Source organism: Festucalex cinctus, chromosome 1, assembly GCF_051991245.1.
Source record: "Festucalex cinctus isolate MCC-2025b chromosome 1, RoL_Fcin_1.0, whole genome shotgun sequence".
NCBI lineage: Eukaryota > Metazoa > Chordata > Actinopteri > Syngnathiformes > Syngnathidae > Festucalex > Festucalex cinctus.
In genome coordinates, this window is record NC_135411.1 from 63,640,701 (window position 1) to 63,662,152 (window position 21,452).

At 42.9% G+C, this 21,452-nt stretch overlaps 1 protein-coding gene across 5 annotated transcripts in view; it reads right to left on the reverse strand.

Moving 5' to 3' along the window:
* Positions 1–21,452, reverse strand: part of grin2ba (glutamate receptor, ionotropic, N-methyl D-aspartate 2B, genome duplicate a) — a 204,570-nt gene that overhangs the window by 74,855 nt on the left and 108,263 nt on the right. For all 5 annotated transcript variants that reach the window (XM_077501309.1, XM_077501293.1, XM_077501315.1 and 2 more), the window contains 3 exons: positions 9,474–9,617; positions 8,613–8,883; positions 727–919 (listed from right to left, as the gene is read on the reverse strand). In XM_077501309.1, coding sequence (XP_077357435.1) covers positions 727–919; positions 8,613–8,883; positions 9,474–9,617 — 608 coding nt within the window. The remainder of the gene's footprint in view (positions 1–726; positions 920–8,612; positions 8,884–9,473; positions 9,618–21,452) is intronic.

Sequence of the window (21,452 nt, forward strand, 5' to 3'; positions counted from 1 at the left end):
TGTTGACACTGTGATAAAATACATGTATGCTGTATATACCGCTTTATATTTTATTATTTGATATTATTAAATCGTCTCCGGTTCGAGTCCAGGCTCGGACCTTCCTGGGTGGAGTTTGCATGTTCTCCCTGTGCCCGCGTGGGTCTTCTCCGGGTACTCCGGTCTCCTCCCACATTCCAAAGACATGCATGGCAGGTTAATTGGGCGCTCCGAATTGTCCCTTGGTGTGCGTGTGAGTGTGGATGGTTGTTCGTCTCTGTGTGCCCTGCGATTGGTTGGCAACCAGTCCAGGGTGTCCCCCGCCTACTGCCCAGAGCCAGCTGAGATAGGCGCCAGCAGCCCCCGCGACCCTTGTAAGGAATAAGCGGTCAAGAAAATGGATGGATGGATATTATTAAATCATATGGAATTATGTTTGCAGGGACTTGACCTGTAATGTCACGCCAGGTTTACACTGAACCCTGATCCAAATGGTATGCAGGGCAGAAATGTCATGCTTTTGTAGGATCTTATCAGGAAATGTTTCATCCAGATCCAAACAGACCAAAGGGACCAACATGTTAACATGTCAGGTGATCACATTTCTCCAATGACACAGCATGTGAGAACATTATTTAAAAAAAAAAAAAAAAGTACTGTGAACTGCAACAGGGAGAGCTCAAACTTAATAAAAACACAGTTTATTGTTCATTGATATGAAATCTATTCTTACTCCGCGTCACTGACCTGAGGACTTCATTGGGGTTCCCCGAGATGGGGGTCTTCTTGTCAGGAGCCCCGTGGCACTCAGACTTGATCAAGGTGTGGGGTCCTCGATCCATCATCATGGTGGAGGTCGCCATGGTGATGATCGCCACACCGTCGCGGACGCGGGCCTCCAGGCCGTAGTCCCACTCATCGTAGGACACGGACAGCAGCCCTTGATGGAAGAAACGGGAAGCAGAGAAAAGATCAATCAGACGGCACGGAGCTAGACAGCCGGAAAGATCCAGGGGGCGGCAGACGGATTTGTTGAAACAGAGCGCAAGTTAGGGAAGGGATTGAAATCTGAAAGGTAAACAGTGCAAGATGATGAGCGAGGTGAGAGGGTTCGTACAGGGAGGAGCAAAGAGACACAGATGGAGAAAGTCAGAACAGGAAGAGAGTGTTGATCATTCTGCTTGACTCGACAGAGAGGACATGTTTTGAACAGCCTCCAAGAGGCAGGATAGACTATGCAGCGATTGTGCATCTATCACCTTGCTCTGTTTGTCCATCTGTCAGTCTGAAGCACTGTCGCTCTCTGTTTGTTAGCCTTTGTATTGTCTGTACGCTTGTTTGTCCTGTTTATCCTTCTGTGTGCCTGAATGCTGTTCTCTCTCTACAATCTGTCCCTTTAGGGACATTTTTTGAAGCTCCTTCCTTTATATAACCTGCATGCCTTGCATCCACTATTAAAGTTGCTCACATATGCAAGACACCGGGTGTCTTGCATATGTGAGCAAATATGCCAGTCAAATGCACACAAAACCTATTTTGTTGTAATGTATTGGTGTATAGCATTCATCTGGGATAATTGAAAGTCACATAATGTGGAGTGTTGATATGGTTTGAAAATTAACTCCATCTATTAGAATACAGAGGGCGGCACGGTAGTCGAGTGGTTAGCACGTCCGCGTCCCAGTTCTGAGGTCTCCGGTTCGAGTCCAGGCTCGGACCTTCCTGGGTGGAGTTTGCATGTTCTCCCCGTGCCCGCGTGGGTCTTCTCCAGGTACTCCGGTCTCCTCCCACATTCCAAAGACATGCATGGCAGGTTAATTGGGCGCTCCGAATTGTCCCTAGGTGTGCGTGTGCGTGTGAGTGTGGATGGTTGTTCGTCTCTGTGTGCCCTGCGATTGGTTGGCAACCAGTCCAGGGTGTCCCCCGCCTACTGCCCAGAGCCAGCTGAGATAGGCGCCAGCAGCCCCCACGACCCTTGTAAGGAATAAGCGGTCAAGAAAATGGATGGATATTAGAATACAGTTGACATTTTGATAATGAGATCCATTGATATAATCTGATGTTATTGACCTCATATGATTAACTCATAACAAATAGTCTGCAGTAATTGATGGCACAATAGCAACTGCGACACACTGATTTGTGCCCAATACATACATCATGACAAAATTACAGGTAATTTTTGTCTGTCAGGATTTTGGAAGGGTAGCCTAATAAGACGTCCTGAGTTTTTTTGTTGTAAATATCCATCCATCCATTTTTATTTTATTTTTTTAATTTAATTATTTATGTATTTATTTTAAATAACACTTGTCCTCATTAAGGTGAGCAGAAGCCTGTCTCAGCTGACTTTGTCTAGAGGTGGGCTATACCATATATGGGTTGCCACTTGCCAGTCAATCACAGGGCATATTTTGTAAACATGAAAAACATATGACACTAAAAAAGGGCTTCAGCTATGAAATATTTTGGTATTCGGATATCCTACTGAAAATTATGTTGAATAATCAGTTATCCATCCATCCATTTTCTTGACCGCTTATTCCTCACAAGGGTCGCGGGGGCTGCTGGCGCCTATCCCAGCTGGCTCTGGGCAGTAGGCGGGGGACACCCTGGACTGGTTGCCAACCAATCGCAGGGCACACAGAGACGAACAACCATCCACACTCACACGCACACCTAGGGACAATTCGGAGCGCCCAATTAACCTGCCATGCATGTCTTTGGAATGTGGGAGGAGACCGGAGTACCCGGAGAAGACCCACGCGGGCACGGGGAGAACATGCAAACTCCACCCAGGAGGGTCCGAGCCTGGACTCGAACCGGAGACCTCAGAACTGGGAAGCGGACGTGCTAACCACTCGACTACCGTGCCGCCCTAATCAGTTATTTGGATTGGAAAAACAAAAAAAACAAAAAAACAATATATATATATATATATATATATATATTTATTTATTTATTTTTTTTTTTAACTTAAATTCAAACTGTGCTTCGCGGAAAACTATTTTCCTCTCTAAAAATTAGTAAGAATGCAGACAAAACTCTCCCCATATGTTTTGGTCTATGAGAAGAAGTGACATCAGAACCACAGTCACGCTTTTGCTGACTAAAACACATTTGAGTAAGCCGGGATTGTTAAAAAGTGACCAGTAGGAACGGCAACTGTGTCAGGCTGTCAAGATCAAAGTGAGTCATATATGTCTATTAAATTGCCTTTGAAAAGTAATACGTCGGCTCTTGACAGTCTATACACTTGAGCTCTGCTAGCCGCTACAATGTCAGCGTTGACTTTTTTTTTTTTTTTGGCGATTGAACGTGATTTCAGGAGAAAGCTGTGTCGTTGACATAGTTAGCAACAGTTTGTGAGAGCAATATAAAGGACTCAAACAACATATTCTGTAAAACAAGTCAAATCAGCTGTTATGCCACGACAAGCTGCTGGGAACAAATTCAAAATAAAAGTGCTCCACAGCATCGATCTCCATGGTAAGGTAAGGTTTATTTTTAATTTGGCCTTCTCACCAAGTTGGCGCCATGTTACTGTAATGCACAGAATGAACAATTGTTGCTATGGTTGGTTTGACTACTACTTCTTGACAGTGTACACGTAAATAAGCCGGTAACCAAGGCAGGAAAAAATACTTAGAGCATTGTTTAAATCAAGATACTCAAATTACTCAAGGAGTCATTTCAGCTCTAAAGTTATCACTGCAACCTTTTGTCCTTTCATGGCTTTGACAGCCTACAGCTGGAGCAAAACAAATGCATACACACTGCTTTAATAGTGTCCTAAATGTCAAATTCGGACCCAACTTTACATGAAAAACGCGCCTTAGTAAAGGCTTTATGATGCTGAGGTGAGCTGGCATTCCAGAACAGATGGTGTTCCACCTCAGAGGTTCCACAGTATGATAAATGTGGTGTATAGCAGATGTTAAAAGGCAATACTAACCCTTATCTACCCCATCAAATACTACACCCAATCATGGTTTTGAATTGAATTGAAGATTCTTATCAGTTTATGAACTAGACACATTCTATGGTGGACTGAGGGGTTAGTTTTGTAGATGTGAATGTGAACTACACATGCACTAATACCAGTAAAGGAAAAAAGAATGGGGACCTGAGTTAGAAATGATGCTACAAACAAGGTAAAATGGAGGGGAATTGTCTCAATCTGAAATTCTCAACTGCAAGTGCCCTCCTGACTTGTGGAAATAGCTTGTAAGTGATCCCCTTGTTTGGGCTCTGTCGGACACCTCTGGGATCAGGGTCACAAAGCTCTCAGCTAAGACCACGCTGCCTTCAAAACAATTTATCAGGCTATCTGTCTCTCAGTTTGCCTTTTAATCTGCCCGGCTCCCTTCTCCATCAGATTGTCCGCATCCGTATGACAGTGTATGACCGCATGTCAGCCAGTGCACTAGCATGTCAGCGTTCAGAAATAGACAGGCAGTCTGGCAAACTGCCTCCCTCGTGGGGGCCTCACCACTGACAGCTCTCTTCCTCCAGGACCACACACTGTTGACACGATTCCAACACGCACTCGCTGGCTCACTCTCCATTGCCTTAAATCGAGCTGCTATTTTTCATGAGATGTAAAATAAATGTGTGTGTGTGTGTGTGTGTGTGTGCGGGGGTGTGTGGGTGTGTGTGTGTGTGTGTGGGGGGGGGGGGGGGGGGTGATTGTGTTATGTGCTTGGAATATGGAAATGGACCTCCTTGTGTATACATTCATACATCTCTGAGGGTCGGTTTAAAACACAGACATGTCGCAAGCCAGTGTTAAGAGAGGAGCATAAATTGGCTACATTTTTTTTTTTTTTTTTTTGCATAGGTAATTTTCATTTGGCAGCGACTGGGTGGTTATATAACGTTTGTCCATCCTCCAGAAGCCTATTTGACTGAACACTAGCAACAATAAAAGATTATCAGAGAGAGAAGAGTAGAGAGGAGGAAAAACAAGCAAACGCAACAATAGATTGAAGAAGAGCAGAGACGGATGTCAGAGGGAAGGAAAAATCATGTCAATGTACACCACAAGTCATATGGACGGATGGAGGCCCCGAGAGTGCTACCCATGGGTATTGGGTGCATCTCGCACACGGTATAGCATATTAGAATATGTGCTTTGTATGCAAATTACCAATCATGAACCTTCTAATGAAACCATAACCACTGGATTTACCAAGATAACCACACACAATGTGCAGTGGAACCTCTGTAAATTGAACATTTTTTTCCAATAGAAAATAGTGGCAGTAGAAAAAAAAAAAAGAAAAAAAAATGTTCCAGGGTCAAACTATTGCTGCCATGAAACCCGCATGAATTCTACAGGGAAATAAGAACACCAATTGTGTTCATATTGCAAGACTTCACTGTACTTTCACCCTTTGGTTTCACAAGATCATGGGTTGACTAACATCTCTTGTTCTGTTACTTTAAATTTAAGGTTAAAGTAGATGAAAGCTATTCATACAAATACAATTTTAAAAACAGGATAAAATTAGGCTTACATAGGAACGCTTGAGGTCACATTGCCCTATATTCACTTGCCAGACACCTCGTTAGGACATTTACATATTTAGAAAAAAAAGAAATGCTCCACAAGTTATAATGTAGCCCTATTATATTCAGGCTATTTTATATATTTGACAGATCGTGTTCCTTGCCTTCCCATAGCCTTGGTGTTACGAGGTGCCTTCAGTATGTTTTGAGACTTTATTCATTTGGATACTTTTTTTTTTTTTTTCCCTCGGCCAAGCACTAAAATCTAATCCCCTTCAAGCACTTGTAGTGTTCCAACAACTTCTGGAAGCTGCACTGGAAATTCTCTGGAGTAAATGTGTCCACGAAACTCGTCACAGCCTCTCTCATCTCATCAATGGTCTCAAAACGACTTTCCTTCAGTTTGATGAACAAGCAAAAGTCACATTGTGCAAGGTCTGGACTGTAGGGAGGGTGAGGAACTGTCTTGATGTCCATCTCGGTCAAATAGTTGGAAACATGGATGGAGTTGTGGACTGGTGCACTCCCGGCCCACGGCTGTGGTGTCCTTAATCAAAACACCAAAATCCTGAAAACCTCCCTGGAGTTACACAAGTTACCCTCTTTTTCATTTTCTTTTTCTTCCATTCATGTAGCAATGGGGGGAAGAAACTATACAGGTGAGGGTAGATATCAAAATCAATCAATCTATCTATCTATCTATCTATCTATCTATCTATCTATCTATCTATCTATCTATCTATCTATCTATCTATCTATCTATCTATCTATCTATCCATCCATCCATCCATCCATCCATCCATCCATCCATCCTTCCATCATCTATCAAATGCTCAGATGATAGATATGCTTTTTATCATGTATACTGGTGCAGTCTGTATTTGATTTATCATGCATTAAACGAGTAGCTAACATTTAGTCTTCTATCTGTCATTATGTCATATATGATTCATCTCATAATATTTCAGTGTTAACTGAAAGATCACCCAGGCACCACATGAGTGGGTCGTGATTTTCTCTGTGGCGACATAAATCAAGGGGGAACTTGCGTGATTTGCATTACTGATACGGTCGTGTATCAAATTTGATAAAGTGGAAGGGAGACAAACTTACTGATACACATTTTTAACTTGGGTTTGAAGAGCGTAATGAGGTACATGCTGCTTGTATGCACATTTATCAGTTTAGAGCACACAAACAAAAAACATACTCATAAGCCCACACATAAGGGTGCAAAAGCATTTACAGTTAAATCTTCTATGAATGCCACAAAAAAGCAGAGTACTGTACTAAAGTCTACTTTTCCTGTAAATTGAGAGGCCACACGCCAACACACAATCAGGTGCACATTCCAAGTGTGAAATTTGATGCACCCTCCGACTTAAGTCAGGCAATATTCCATTTGTTTTAACACAGGAAAGGCAAAGAATCAAAGCTGTTGTTCTCATGGCAAGTTAGAGCCAAATAAACACTAAATTGTGAGAGTAATTTGCTTGTGAGACAGTGGCAAATATTGTAAGACTGATTAGCTATTATTTCAACAATGAAACCCAACTTTAAAGGGGAAGTCATCCCCCAAAAATATTTAAAATAATATGTTGTATATGCACCCACTAGTCTAAACCCGCCATTCTGGTTATTGCATTTGTGAAATATGAGTTAGCAGCAAAATCGACCCGTCCTTTTCACCCCCATCTCAGGGGGTGGCCATTTTGCCACAAGTGATGTGACAGGCCTCAGCACTGCATCTCTGCTTTTTGCAGATGATGTGGTGTTGTTGGCTTCATCAAGCCGGGATCTCCAACTCTCACTGAAGCGGCGCGCAACCGAGTGTGAAGCGGTTGGGATGAGGATCAGCACCTCCAAATCCGAGACCATGGTCCTCAGTCGGAGAAGGGTGGTGTGTCCTCTCCGGGTCGGGGATGAGATCCTGCCCCAAGTGGAGGAGTTCAAGTATCTTGGGGTCTTGTTCACGAGTGAGGGCAGGATGGAGCGGGAGATCGACAGGCGGATCGGTGCAGTGTCTGCAGTGATGCGGACTCTGTATCGGTCCGTCGTGGTGAAGAAAGATTTACCGTTCAATCTACGTTCCGACCCTCACCTATGGTCACAAGTTGTGGGTCGTGACCGAAAGAACAAGATCCCGGATACAAGCGGCCGAAATGAGTTTCCTCCGCAGAGTGTCTGGGCTCTCCCTTAGAGATATGGTGAGAAGCTCGGTAACCCGGGAGGGACTCCTCCACATATAGAGAGGAGCCAGTTGAGGTGGCTCGGGCATCTGGTTCGGATGCCTCCTGGACGCCTCCCTGGGGATGTGTTCCGGGCATGTCCTACCGGCGGGAGGCCCCGGGGTCGACCCAGGACACCTGGGAACGCCTTGGGATCCCGCCGGAGGAGCTGGTTGAAGTGGCTGGGGAGAGGGAAGTCTGGGTTTCCCTCCTAAAGCTGCTGCCCCCGCGACCCAACCTCGGATAAGCGGTAGAAGATGGATGGATGGATGGATGGATGGATGGATGGATGGATGGATGGATGGATGGATGGATGGATAGATGGATGGATGATGTCACAGGGCTCAGGTAATGATTAATCACAGCTCAGCTTGAGAAAAGACTCGCTGAGTCGTTACCTGAGCCCTGAGTGTCCGTGATGTCATTTTCATTCGACAGCATTCAATGTCAAAATGGCCGCCCCCTGAGATGGAGAAAAACGGGTGGATTTTGCTGCTAATTCATATTCCACAAACACAATAATCAGAATGCCTAGAAAGCAGCCGAGTTTCAGGGAAAGTTTCACTCTTCATTCTGAAGGTCTGCACTCAAATTAATCAAATCCATTTGAGCTATTCTGCGTTTGAAATCGTAACAAGAAAAACAGAGAGGTTAAGCAATAACACACATCCAAGGTCTACGGGTTTAATTCAAAAGGTCTTCACCTGAAATTTAACAGAATGTACCTAAATGTGGGTAGATTAGGGTTAAGAAGTTCTGAAGTAAAACACCAATAACTTTTGGGATTCCAAATTACTCACAATAACTGGATGTAGGTCAATGTCTACCCAGTGACTGACATATTTGCTCATGAGATCGAATTCAAATTCCAAAGTTTGCCTCCAAATGTCCTACCTGTTGGGAACTCGGCAGGTACGACGTCGGTGTCTCCAGCGATGAGGGAGGGCACAATCCATGTGTAGCCATAACCAGTAATCCCAACCGAATGGGCCACCTCAAAAATGGTGTTGGCCTCTTCTTTTGTGCAGTACAAAAGAATAACGGGACTCTGGAGCTTCTTGAGCTGGTTCTGAATCTTTGAATCTCCGTCGTCTACGGACATGTCAAGAAGTAAAACTTCCTCCAGTTCCCAGCCCACAAAACTGTTCTCGATAGTGCTTCGGATCTGGAGGGGGCAGAAAAGTAAGACCCGGTTTGTTAAATACTGTAGCAGTGGTTTGTCTGCAGTATTTTTCTAAAGCATAAATCAGTTCAAAAGAGCACCAAGTGGAATTTTGTTCTGCCTTATCAAGTAAAAAATCAGCAATTGACATGATGTGAGTAGTATGTACTATATTTGTAATGATTTTAAAGGTACTTAAACGAGTGATCATCTATCCAGAATGTTTTGGCTCGAAGATGGTGTGGGATAGAAAGACGGAGCTCATTCCACCATTGAGAGAGCTGGAATAAATCATTATCGACCTGGACAATCAATTTTGGAGCACTTGAGTGGAAGTGTGCCTTGGTTTGGAGCCAATCCGAGAAACGGTGAGGACCACATTTAAATCTAGGGCATTTCAGAGTTAATTCATTGGCTGGAAATGTGAATGGACATGAACGAATTGAAGTTGGGTGAACAGTGGACTTGAAAAGGGCTGGTTATTATCTTCACCAAGTATAAACCTCCAACATCTTGTTTTTATTACACTACAGAACACAGTTTCTTTGAAACTTCATAAAGGAGTCGCACACAGCCGTTTTGAGCAGCGTTACCTTGGTGACAAAGTCCTGGTACCCGGGGTAATATGTGGTGACGATGGAGAAGATGTACCAGTCATATTCCTCCATGATGTTGAGCATGACTGAAGCTTGCTGCTCGATGGAGGGGCCAAACTGAAAGAACATGGAGTCGTCATCCTGCAAACGAGAGAAAGACATGTTTACGGAACAATATTTGAACCCAAATTGGATTTACTGTAGTTTACTTAACACATGGGCTAGTAGTGGTGGTGCATTTGTAGGGTCATTGGTGCCAACATTAAATTAGCTGCCTTTCTTCTGCTCACAGAGGACACTGGCGGCTTGTAATGATAGCAGTCACGAGTTTCATTAGTAGCCTTTATGACTCCTTTAATCAGTGCGTACACTGGGCTGGCAAAAGCTTATACAGAGGACATCAAACTACTGTTGCTAACCCCATCCATCATTCTCATCAGTTTATGCTAGCACGCCTGTGCGGGAAAAGAGCGATCTGAATATAGGTTTTACATATGGAATAGCTGTATAGATTATCTTGCCCTACAAGGACGCCTCATTCAAAGAATCTAACCAAAGTCATGAGACGGTAGAGACTCTTAAACCAAGCAGTGGTGTAGTCTGACACAATCACACACTGCTGAAAGGGGATATTGATCTGGACAAAAGAGGAGGAGGTGAGAATCTGAAGTCTCGACAAGACTGCGATATGAGCTTGATACTGTGCATGAGTAAGTACTTAGATGCATGAATTGTTCAAGGTCTTTCTGACTTTACATATTGGTGTTTACGACAGGAGCTACTTCACGCATCAAAAAGAAGACAGGGGCTGACGAGTACGACAAATACCTGTTATACAGTCCAAAAAAAGAACGACTACAAAAACATACTCTATAATGATTATAATATATTGAATGATTTCTACCAAATACAATAATATAATAATTTGTATTCTTCCAGTTTTGCCACAACTTATTTCCAGGACAGCGTTTTGCCGAAATAATCATTTGTTCTTCAAACATGATGGAGGAATATAATTTCCTTTAATTGGAAATAGAGAAGGAGTGAATTATCGGTTAGATGATTAAGGGTCAATTATACCATTTCATCAATCACCATCAGTCAATATTTTTTAACCAATGTTAACTTTTTTGCTGTTTTGCTTTACCGAACAAAAAGAAAAACAAATAATAATAATAATTAAAAACTATGTGGGGCATCTGTGAACACAATATTTCCTTAGATGAACGATATGAAAACGATCTTTCCCGAACAGCCATGTCTCTTACAAAACATACAGGTATCCACCATTAATACATCCAAACCAACTTTATAGAAAGACCACTGTACATAATTACGCTTAACTTTATACTACGATTTGGAACTCACCGGGGCTCATAAATTCACAGGTTAACGTCTTCATTAAAATCCTTTTGAAAATATACATTAGATAAAGTCTCCCAAATTTGTACTTATTTCATGATGATCAACAAGCTCTTTCATGTCCGTATGGCCACAAAATAACTCTCAAAGTCTTCAGGGAAAACGTAATTTTGTCCAAGTAGTGTTTCCACAACATGAATGCACACACACGCTAACATCAGGACCAGGCAAGTACTGCATATAATCTGTAGACCGTCCAAAGGACAGTGACTGAAAAGATGCTGACTGAGATGGTAAAATCCTGCATGCATTAAAAATCTTGGCCACATGATTTTAGTAGGTCTTAAAAAGTAGACATGTGGTATGTCTCGATATTGTGAGCCTGTAGTTAAGCGGACAGCCTATTGAAATCGCTTCGGCATCTTCGGACCATCTTGGAGCTTCTCTCCACATCAAAGGCTAACCTGCCCGTCCCTGGGGATGTGCACATCTTGATCCGCTAGCTTGTTTCTGCATTAATGAGATCAGGGCTATTGCACTGAGGTGGGAGAAAACAATGCTGCGCACGTGAGGTTGAAACGTGTCATTATCGTGTGGCGGGTGAAACACAAAACAAGTGCATCTACTTGCCAAATGAGTTTGTGTTTGAAAATCATGAAATAATGATGCGCGCTGATGTTGTAGTCATGTCTCATTGCTAAACAGAATCCATTTGCTTTTGCTCCTCAACTTTTTATCTTGCTCTGGCTTAATCATCCATCGAGAACCATAGCTCTGATCTGCTCTGCCATTTATACCAGTGGAATGTCTGCCAGGCGACAGTTATAATTGAATTTCTAGACTTTCACACTCCTCCACCCCCATTGTTTCCTCTGGCTCCCGCTCTCTATCTTACTATTCTTAAGAGCTGTATTAATGTACTGTCCAACACGCTTGTTAAGAGAGCCAAATTTCCATTAGCCTTTAAGAAAAATACATAATTAAGACTGATACTGGGGAGGGTGTGAAAAGTGGTCGGGCAAACAAGAAAATTGCTGATGGAAGGAGGTTTGAGCGCAAGAAACCTTGAGGAAAATGAAGTGCTGCAAAACACCACCCTCTTCATTTACAGCAACAATAATTAGGCTCTGGCCACATTAGCACCTCTTGTTGGCACAATGTGATCGATTAGCGAGTATTAAAATTCCCAGAGGGGTTCGCGGGGCCAAGCGAGTCGCTCAGCCGGATTCGGGAAGCAGGCCAGCGAGGCCTTGGATTCGTTTAGGAGTCGTTTGCGGTCTCCTCTGCGGATGCGCGCCTTACGTCAGCGCTGGCTTCAATACACAGAAAAAAAATGCAGCCCACAATAGTGGGATGAATGGCCGGTGGAGATATGGGAGAAAGATGAGTATATAAAAGAATGAACAGATGAGAGTGAAGATAAAAGAGGGATAAAAGTGTGAGAGGAAGAATTAAACTCGAGAGTATGAACGATTGAGTTGTAGCAGAAGAAGGGAGTGTGCTGGGAGGTAGATGAGGTGTGATGCCTCCAGAGGGACAGAAGCAGAGGACAATGTGACAATAGAATAAATTGAGAGGAGAAGGCCAAGCTGGCACTCGGCTGGGATCCAGCGTGGAGCGACGGAGCAGAGAAGGGACAGGAGTCGGGCGCAATGTGTGCGTGCACGTGTGTGTGTTGGACGGGCATTTAGGAAGAAGAAAGCAGGGACAGGACGGTTCTTCTCAACAGAGCAGAAAGAACGGATCAACTCTGAAGGAAGGCAGAAGTGTTTGTTTATGTTAGTACAGTGATGCCCTGAGATTAGGGCTGGGCAAAAAAGTTGGTCAAGTCGGATATTTCAACTTTTAAAATAGGTTGACTTTTATTTTTTGTTTCGAAGCTCCACAGGAACCATGTTTTTTTTTTGTTTTTTTTTCCCTCCCCAGACTTAAACAGTATTCCAATGGTGGCTGTGATGTGTTCTAATCTGTATTTCCTCTGTGGACCATCTAGTGACCAAATGGCGGATGTTATTTGTCTACTTTAAAAAAAAAAAAAAAAAAAAAAACGCTCACTGATTTAGTACTTAGCGGGTTTTTATTCAAGACAATATCGCACATTAAGCTTCCCCAAAACACAGGAAAGGGCTGTAATAGATGGATAACCTGCCACTCAGTTTTTGGTGTTCATCACTTAACCTGTAGAGGGCACTCATGCACTAAATATTACCACAGAAGAAGACAGGAGCAGAAAGTTATTGTTACTAGGGTTCTCACTGATCTGTATATATTACTGGCTAGCCAATCAGCCAAGAAGTTTGAAGCCGCGTGACCACCATATTTACCACTCCCAAGAAACATTTCTCGGCATAAGAGTGTATACATTTACAGTATCGAAATTGGAGAACATTTGGGACAGTACTTAGTAGAAACAGTATGATTTATGATGTTTTAAATTTGTAAAACATAAACAAGAGGACTTTAGACATTTTACAATTTACCTTAAATACATGTATAAATTATATGCTTGATGTTTACAGCAGGAAACTTATATATATCCATCCATCCATTTTCTTGACCGCTTATTCCTCACAAGGGTCGCGGGGCGTGCTGGCGCCTATCTCAGCTGGCTCTGGGCAGCAGGCGGGGGACACCCTGGACTGGTTGCCAGCCAATCGCATATATATATATATATATATATATATATATATATATATATATATATATATATATATTATTAAGGAATTATAACTGTAATTCAACAAAAGGTGCCTCTGCCAAATCTAACATTGGGGTCTAAGGAGCTGAGCAATAAAAGAAAAAGGGGGTGTTCAAATCAGCACCTTCCATCCACGTGTTTAAAAAAGAAAATAGTGACAACCCCACCAAACATCCAGCCCTATACTAAGAGCCTACAAGCTGTATATGTCTAATATGTACGTATTCTTATATGCAGTTGCCTGCTTGTGATGTGGGAGGCGTAAGATGGCCACCCTGTGGCTTCAACAGCTTGCATGTATGGGCTATTGGCTATCCAGTAATATATACATATCAATGAGGCAGTGCCACTCATTTAAACATGGATTATTGCTGAAACGCTATCTAACCCTATTCTCAACCCCGGTCCTCAAGTACCCCTATCCAGCCTTTTTTCCATGTCTCCCACAGCCAACACAGCTGAGCATCATTATCAAGCTTCATTCAGAGCTTGCTGATTAGCTGATCATTTGAAACACCTGTGTTGGCTGTGAGGGACATGGAAAACAGGCAGGATAGGGGTACTCGAGGACTGCGGTTGAGAACCACTGCCTTAAGTGGTAATTGCTAGCGCACTAATGCTAATCGTGATTGCTAACCGTTTATCCAGCCATCCATTTTTGTGACCGCTTATTCCTCACCAGGATCACGGAGGTGCTGGAGCCTATCCCATACTGTGGCCTTGGTGTGGCTGCTATGCCATAATCTCTGCCCCGGAGTCTCCAAATGAGTGTCCTCATACACTCACACACTCCAGGAGCAGTTACGGCTTAGCACGTAGACAGTCAATAACGTGGGTATTTCAATTACACACACAGGCACATCACCAACTGCTAAAGAAATAGTCCCGTATCCAATTTGCTCTGGAACACGCATGCACGCACGTGCACCCACACATATAATCACATTGTAAATAGACACTGCAGTACTAAATAACTTTTTTTTAAACCTTTTGCTGTGATCGCTGTGCACAGTGTTGACATTGTTTTGCTTATATATTACGTACTACTACAAAAAAACATAATGAAGTCCACATTTTGAGTGACACTTTGATACTTTTTGTAGTTTGAGTGTTTTTATGGCGAATTTCTATATGGTGGTTAAGTATCATAATAATTAAACATTACTTAATTAATACTTCTCTGTGTCAATCAAGCTGAACATTATTATTTGAATACTGTTGAGGTTTTTAAATATGATTCTCTATGTCTACTTCAATTCTTCTCCCCTTTCTGAAGAAGCAATACAAAAAATATGGCGTGCACTTCCAAGTGAAGACAAAAACGGAGATGGAAGGGGGCAGCAAAGTCAGTGCGATGACGCTGTCTGCTGCTGGGAGTGTTTTTGGCAAGGTGTATTTCTATCCTGCCTATAAAGGCGCCTTTCAACTTGAGAGGGGGCCGGTGGGCTAGTGGCGCTGGTATTGACACTGTCTGATGGAAGGAGAGGGAGCGGGAGAGCAGTGAGATGGAGGGAGGGTGGAAGAGAGGTTGGAGGGCTGGAAAAAGAGAGGCGAGTGGGAGGCGTGGTGGGAGAAAAAGGAGGGGGAACAGCTGGCCTTCACTTGAATGTAGTCAATTGAAAAGACAGTACGCAGGAGAAACTTGCCAACGGCTCTTTCACTCTCATACACACGGTGAGTAGAGATGCAAGCACACACACACTGTGCTCAAGCACTTTCATTTCCGATAAAGCCCGCGTGTGCGTGCCGCCGTCGGTTTGCGAGCTCCAATGACGTATTGATGACGAGACCTCTCTTTCATTTCCCTTTGTCCCGCGTCAACTCATTGCACCGCTCTCCACACGTGTGCACGTATTATCTTCCCCTCAATTAAAAGCAGCCCGTCTTCTGGTGCTTGTACCTTATCATCCCTTCTCTTATCATGGACGCCTCCTTATCCTTAGTCAAACATATACAGGCTTAATTAGCTCACACGTTTATCACAGCATCACCTAATTAACACTGACCCTATTTTCAGCACTTTTTTAAACCTTAATTTAAAGCTCAGAGGCTGTCATTGAATTTATTTGCCTTGTCATGATATCTATTGTAAAAGGATGATATTGTGTCATGAAGAAGGACGTAGACACAAGATGAGCAATGTTATGCTTCATGTATTGACACAACAGCCTAAACGCAATGTATCCGTCCACACACGTACACACGGAATATTTCTCAGTGGCCCATTTGTGCTCTAAGTTTAGCAGATGAGCCACTGTGGGGCCTCTGCAGTCTGATGCTCCTGCTGCTCCTGTTTGTGCCCCAGCTTTTTATTGAATGGTAATACTTCTTTCTGTGTGTGTCAATGTGTGTGTGTCACCGAGCTAAACTACAGCGAGCAAAACAGGGAGGCTGGTGGCTTTTTCAGGAAATGTATTGCTTGGTGAAGTGAAGTGACGGGCTGAGATGTGTCCTCAACATCCCCAGGAGAAAACTCCGTGCTTGCCTAGTTTTGCATGCCTCATTTCTAAAGAGGAAGAACAAGCATTTTAAGCATATCCACATTACACAGTAGGTGTAACCCACATTTAGTTTAGTAGTTTATCATAAAGCATAGAGCAAACTGTATTCTTAGTCTGAAACAAAACGAATCGATTGAAGTAACCTCTATCGTTGCTTGTGTGATAACCTGCAGTTGTGCAATAAGTATTTGAGGTTAAAAAAAAAAAATAGTTTTTACATTTCAGACAATGAGACAGCTTCTCCGGCTAATATGCTAGCATGTTGTCACGTGTTTACATGCTAACCGTAAGTTATTAAGCTCATATATATATATATATATATATATATATATATATATATATATATATATATATATATATATATATATATATATATATATATATATATATCACATTGGGGCGGCATGGCTCAGTGTTGGTCTCAGGGTGGTCGTCTCCCATCCGTGGGGTTGTGGGTTTGATGAAGTGTCCTCGAGCAAGACACTTAACCCAGATTTTCTCCGAGTGGACCTGGCTGCGGTGGCACGGTGGAATGAGTGGTTAGCACGTCAGCCTCCCGGTGCTGAGGACGCAAGATCGAGTCCAGGCTTTGGCCTCCCTGGGTGGAGTTTGCATGTTCTCCCCGTGCCCGTGTGGGTCTTCTCCGGGTATTCCAGTCTCCTCCCACATTCCAAAGATGTGCATGGCAGGTTAATTGAGCACTCTGAATTGTTCCTAGGTGTGCTTGTGAGTGCGAGTGCATTTGTTCGTCTCTGTGTGCCCTGCGATTGGCTGGCAAACCAGTTCAGGGTGTCCCCCGCCTACTGCCCGAAGCCAGCTGAGATAGGCTCCAGCACCCCCGCAACCCTTGTGAGGATAAGCGGCTAAGAAAATGTATGGATGGATGGACCTGGCAGCTCCTTGCATGACAGCAGCCGACCATTGGTGTATGAATATGTATGGGTGAATGTGAGGCTTCAATTGTAAAGCGCTTTGTGCACCATATGGAAGCGCTATATAAAAAGCAGTCCATTTACAATTTTACCTATTGAACACTGAAGCGCTGTGTGTTTGGAGTCCATTGCTAATTCATACTTGCTACTATCATAGCAAGCTAGTATAGTCACACCACAGGTCATTAGGTCACTTAGGTGCTAAGTGCAGCATCAAATACAGTATTTTGTCTTGTACAATGATTGACACTGTAAGCGATGTATTCATTTACCACTGTTTATTATTTAGACTGTACACCACTAACACAACAGCAAGCATATTGTTAACATCTTTCATAAGAAAATCATTTTATCACTAGTATATTATACATATTATTATTCTTAAATAAAATGTTACCATAAAATCCCGTGTATAATACCTGCCTGTGTATAATACGGCCCCCCAAAATCACCTTAAAAAGTTGGGGGGGGTTTCTCTGTACCCATGTATAATACGGTACCCGATTGGCTGGTGATTATTATTATTTGGTGTGTCAAATAAATTATAAAATGTTTCACATGCTAGTCGTTGCTGTTTGGCGCATTGAATGAGTATTTCTATGGATGTTTGAGATATACTGTCTATGAACAGCGAGCCAACGCGAGCTATTGATTGAATACAAGCACTCAAAAAACAAAAAAAAAACAAAAAACAGAAAATCAAAGTTTCCGGACAGTTGTAGTAAAATGTATAATACCCCATCCCACCTCCCCCCCAATTTAGGATCATATTTTGGAGAGGATTAGGGGGGTAAATGTTTCAATTCTTTCATTTGTTATTAACTAGATTGATTAATTTCTAATAATGATAGTCCAATATAGTTTAGTCATTTTTTTTTCAATATTACCAATACCAACTTTAAATGTTGAATAGTTGAATAGAATCATGAGATTTCTATTGCTTTCAAGTGAGGAATGAGATCACCAAATTACATAAATATCTCCTATTGTGACCGCAATGGCATGTATTCTATGATGGGCAAGCGCTGATACCAGGGATCGTATTGGGCGAATACCAGCCTTATTTCAACGGTGACGGCAAAGCAGAAGAATAGAAAATTGCCATGTATTTCATGCAATTTTAACTAAATTGTAATTAATATTAATTTAATTTAATTAAAATTATCTGTGTTAGTTTCTTTCTTTCTTTTTTTTTTTGCCAAATTGTATGCATCAAAAATATTAGCAGAGTACCCGTACTGGTATCAAGTATCAAGTACCCCCAGCCTGTATTCAGAATCAAATCTGGGCTCGGAATAAATTGCATGCTCATTTCCCGTCACATCCAGCAGTTCCCTGGTGCACTTCCACAACGCCATCTGTCACATTAACCTATCAATCACGACTTGTTCCCCTCTCGTCACCCAGGATGCTACAATTGATCTCAGCTGCACGAGGATGCGCCGCTTCCACAAAGCATGGGCCAAGCGCACACTTAACCTTACAACAGTTTGCAGCCCCAGGAAAGAAGCGAAGCATGGAAGCAAATGATCCCACGAGGGCAGGGAAGGAGCATGGGGTGAGAGAGTGAAAGGGAAATGGAGTGAGAGTGCTTTGTGTGTGCTTTTGCTCACAACACGATAAGGGCTGGTTTCTCAGTCACTGTCAGTGGCGAAACCACCATCCCTATCTCCCCCCTCCTCTTCCTCCTCCTCTTCTTCACTTCTCCAGTACCATCCCATCCAAAGCAAAGATGAGCTTCTCCATATCTTTGCACTTGCCATCTGTTCATTTCTCTTCATTTCAAATTACACATTTTGCTGCCTCTGTGATGAGTCTAAGTGCAGAAAAAAGGTTCATATAATTCCACAAGAACAGGTGTACAGAGCCAACAGCTCCATGACAGGCAAAACATTTTCAGGGGAATTAAGCTGGAAATAAATGAAGAGGGCAAGACTTAAGAAGATTTAAGTGCTCCATCTTGCATGCAGACAATTCGGTGTCAAAAGCACTGCTTATATTGCCATGACAGTGACGACGGCACATGTTGGAAGATGCACAGACAATAAGATGGTGTGTATTCTCTCGTCTTCTGCAACCTCCTGCCTCCGCTTGATGAAGTTGCACGCGCACTTAAATCCCCCATCTTGTCAGCACGCCACCACCTCTTCTGTTACAGTCTCGATGACTGTAATGATGTTTATGATGGAGAGACACTCCCTCACGTCACATCAAGAGCTTGAGTTTACCTGCGTCTGCAGGTGTTTAAATGTACACCAATTTTGAGCACATAAAGAAGCAAATGGAATACTTGTCAAGCCAAAAAAATCATTCATGGGGACCAGGTATCGGTATCGGGCCAATACACGGCCTTATTTCAAGGTATCGGTACTCCTAAAGGCCGCCCTCTTGTGGCCATTTCACAACCAGGAACTAGAAATTAGAAGAATAAAAAAATGCCATTAATTTCATGCCATTTTAATGTCTATGTTTCGATGTTGGGATATATAGGACTTTCTTTAAAATTATCTTTCTTTTTTGTATATCTCAAAAATACTAGTGGTCTCGGTATTTGGTATCAGTGACAACTCAAGAGTTGAGTACTCTAGACCATACTGTCGAAGAGCTATCCTCCAGAAACACACACATATCTGATTCTTATGTCAACGCCACAGGTAAACATAGCTGCAATGAGTTGTGTTGGATGCACAGATTAGCTCCAGCTAACAGAGTTAGCTTCTGTTTGAATTTAAATGAACACTAAAAAAAAAAAAAAAAAAAAAAAAAATACACAATGGGGTAGATTCACTAAAGGTTTGCGTAGACTTTGTGTGGCGCTAACCGGTAAAAATGGAGCAATCCGGGAGACCTAATTCACTAAACATGCGCAGATGGGGAAATCTGTCACTAAGCGCGCTGCCAGCCAGATTGCGCCCCGATGCGCCGGTGTTATTTGCGCATATGTAAATTACGTAATTTGCATACATTTGATGTAAAATATGCCCACCCCAAGGCAAACGAGAATCATTGATATACAGTGTCTAATTCACTAACGCCAGCGCAAATAGCAACACAGAGTTCGCAAATAACGTTTATGGAAAGCATGTATAAACCTGCCGCAACCTCGATCATGACATCAGTGTATGTGGCACGGTGCACGTCCCTTTCTGGCTCATCATGCAGAGAGGAGAGAGGGGGAGGGAGGGCGGAAGAGAGAGAGAGAGACAGAGAGACAGAGAGAGTGAGGGGAAGTTTTCTTTTTCTTTTCTTTTTCTTTTGACAATGGCGGGGAGGCATTTTACAATCATTTTTACATGCCAGATGCATACTGTACGCCAACCTCTGAAAATATATTTTTAAAACCGATCGCACCAATAATTTGTACTTTATGAATGAATGTCGTTGTTGTCTTCTCTGCTCTGTAAAGGGCTATAAACACTTACGCTCAGTCCAACCTCGCTTTCTGATAATGGTAAATGGCACTTCATTTATATAGCGCTTTTCCACCTTACAAGGCCCTCAAAGTGCTTTACATTTTGACTACCCATTCACCTCCTGATGACGCAACATCAGGAGCAATTGGGGGTTCAGTATCTTGCTCAAGGATACTTGGTCGATACTGGTCACAATGGCATGGGATCGAAACCCACAACCTCTGGGTTGGAAGACGACCACCATACCACTGAGCCACACCGCCCCAATGTCATTTTTCTCGCAACTGTTACTATAACAACCATGTTGTTGGCGCAAATCCATTGCCATGTGTGGTAAATCAGTTGCAAATTTGCTCCAAGCTGTCAGTTTTGTGGGCGTGTTTGCGCCGGTATATGATTAGTGAATAGGTGGGTAACTGGGCGCAGACTGCGGGTGGAGTTGTGGTGCAATATTTCGCACAGCGCACCAACAAAGACAGTGGCATGACTATTGTATCAATAATGAAATAAGTCAAAAGATGCAAATACTAAGGAGTAGGACTACATAAATTTTCAACTTCTTCCTACTCCCTTTGAACATCTAAACCGTGACTAATGATTGTGTTTTTTTCTTCTTTAATTTTTTCTTGACCTTCCTGGGTGGAGTTTGCATGTTCTCCCCGTGCCCGCGTGGGTCTTCTCCGGGTACTCCAGTCTCCTCCCACATTCCAAAGACATGCATGGCAGGTTAATTGGGCGCTCCGAATTGTCCCTAGGTGTGCGTGTGAGTGTGGATGGTTGTTCGTCTCTGTGTGCCCTGCGATTGGTTGGCAACCAGTCCAGGGTGTCCCCCGCCTACTGCCCAGAGCCAGCTGAGATAGGCGCCAGCAGCCCCCGCGACCCTTGTGAGGAATAAGCGGTCAAGAAAATGGATGGATGGATGGATAATTTTTTCTTTTCTTTTCTGCTACTTGTTTATATGTTCATATGTTCAATAAACAAACAAGCAACAACAACCACTCTCATTTCCACGGTGTGCTCTGTCACCCAATGTGACCTTTCACCTCGCCTATCCAATTTAATCTTTTCAG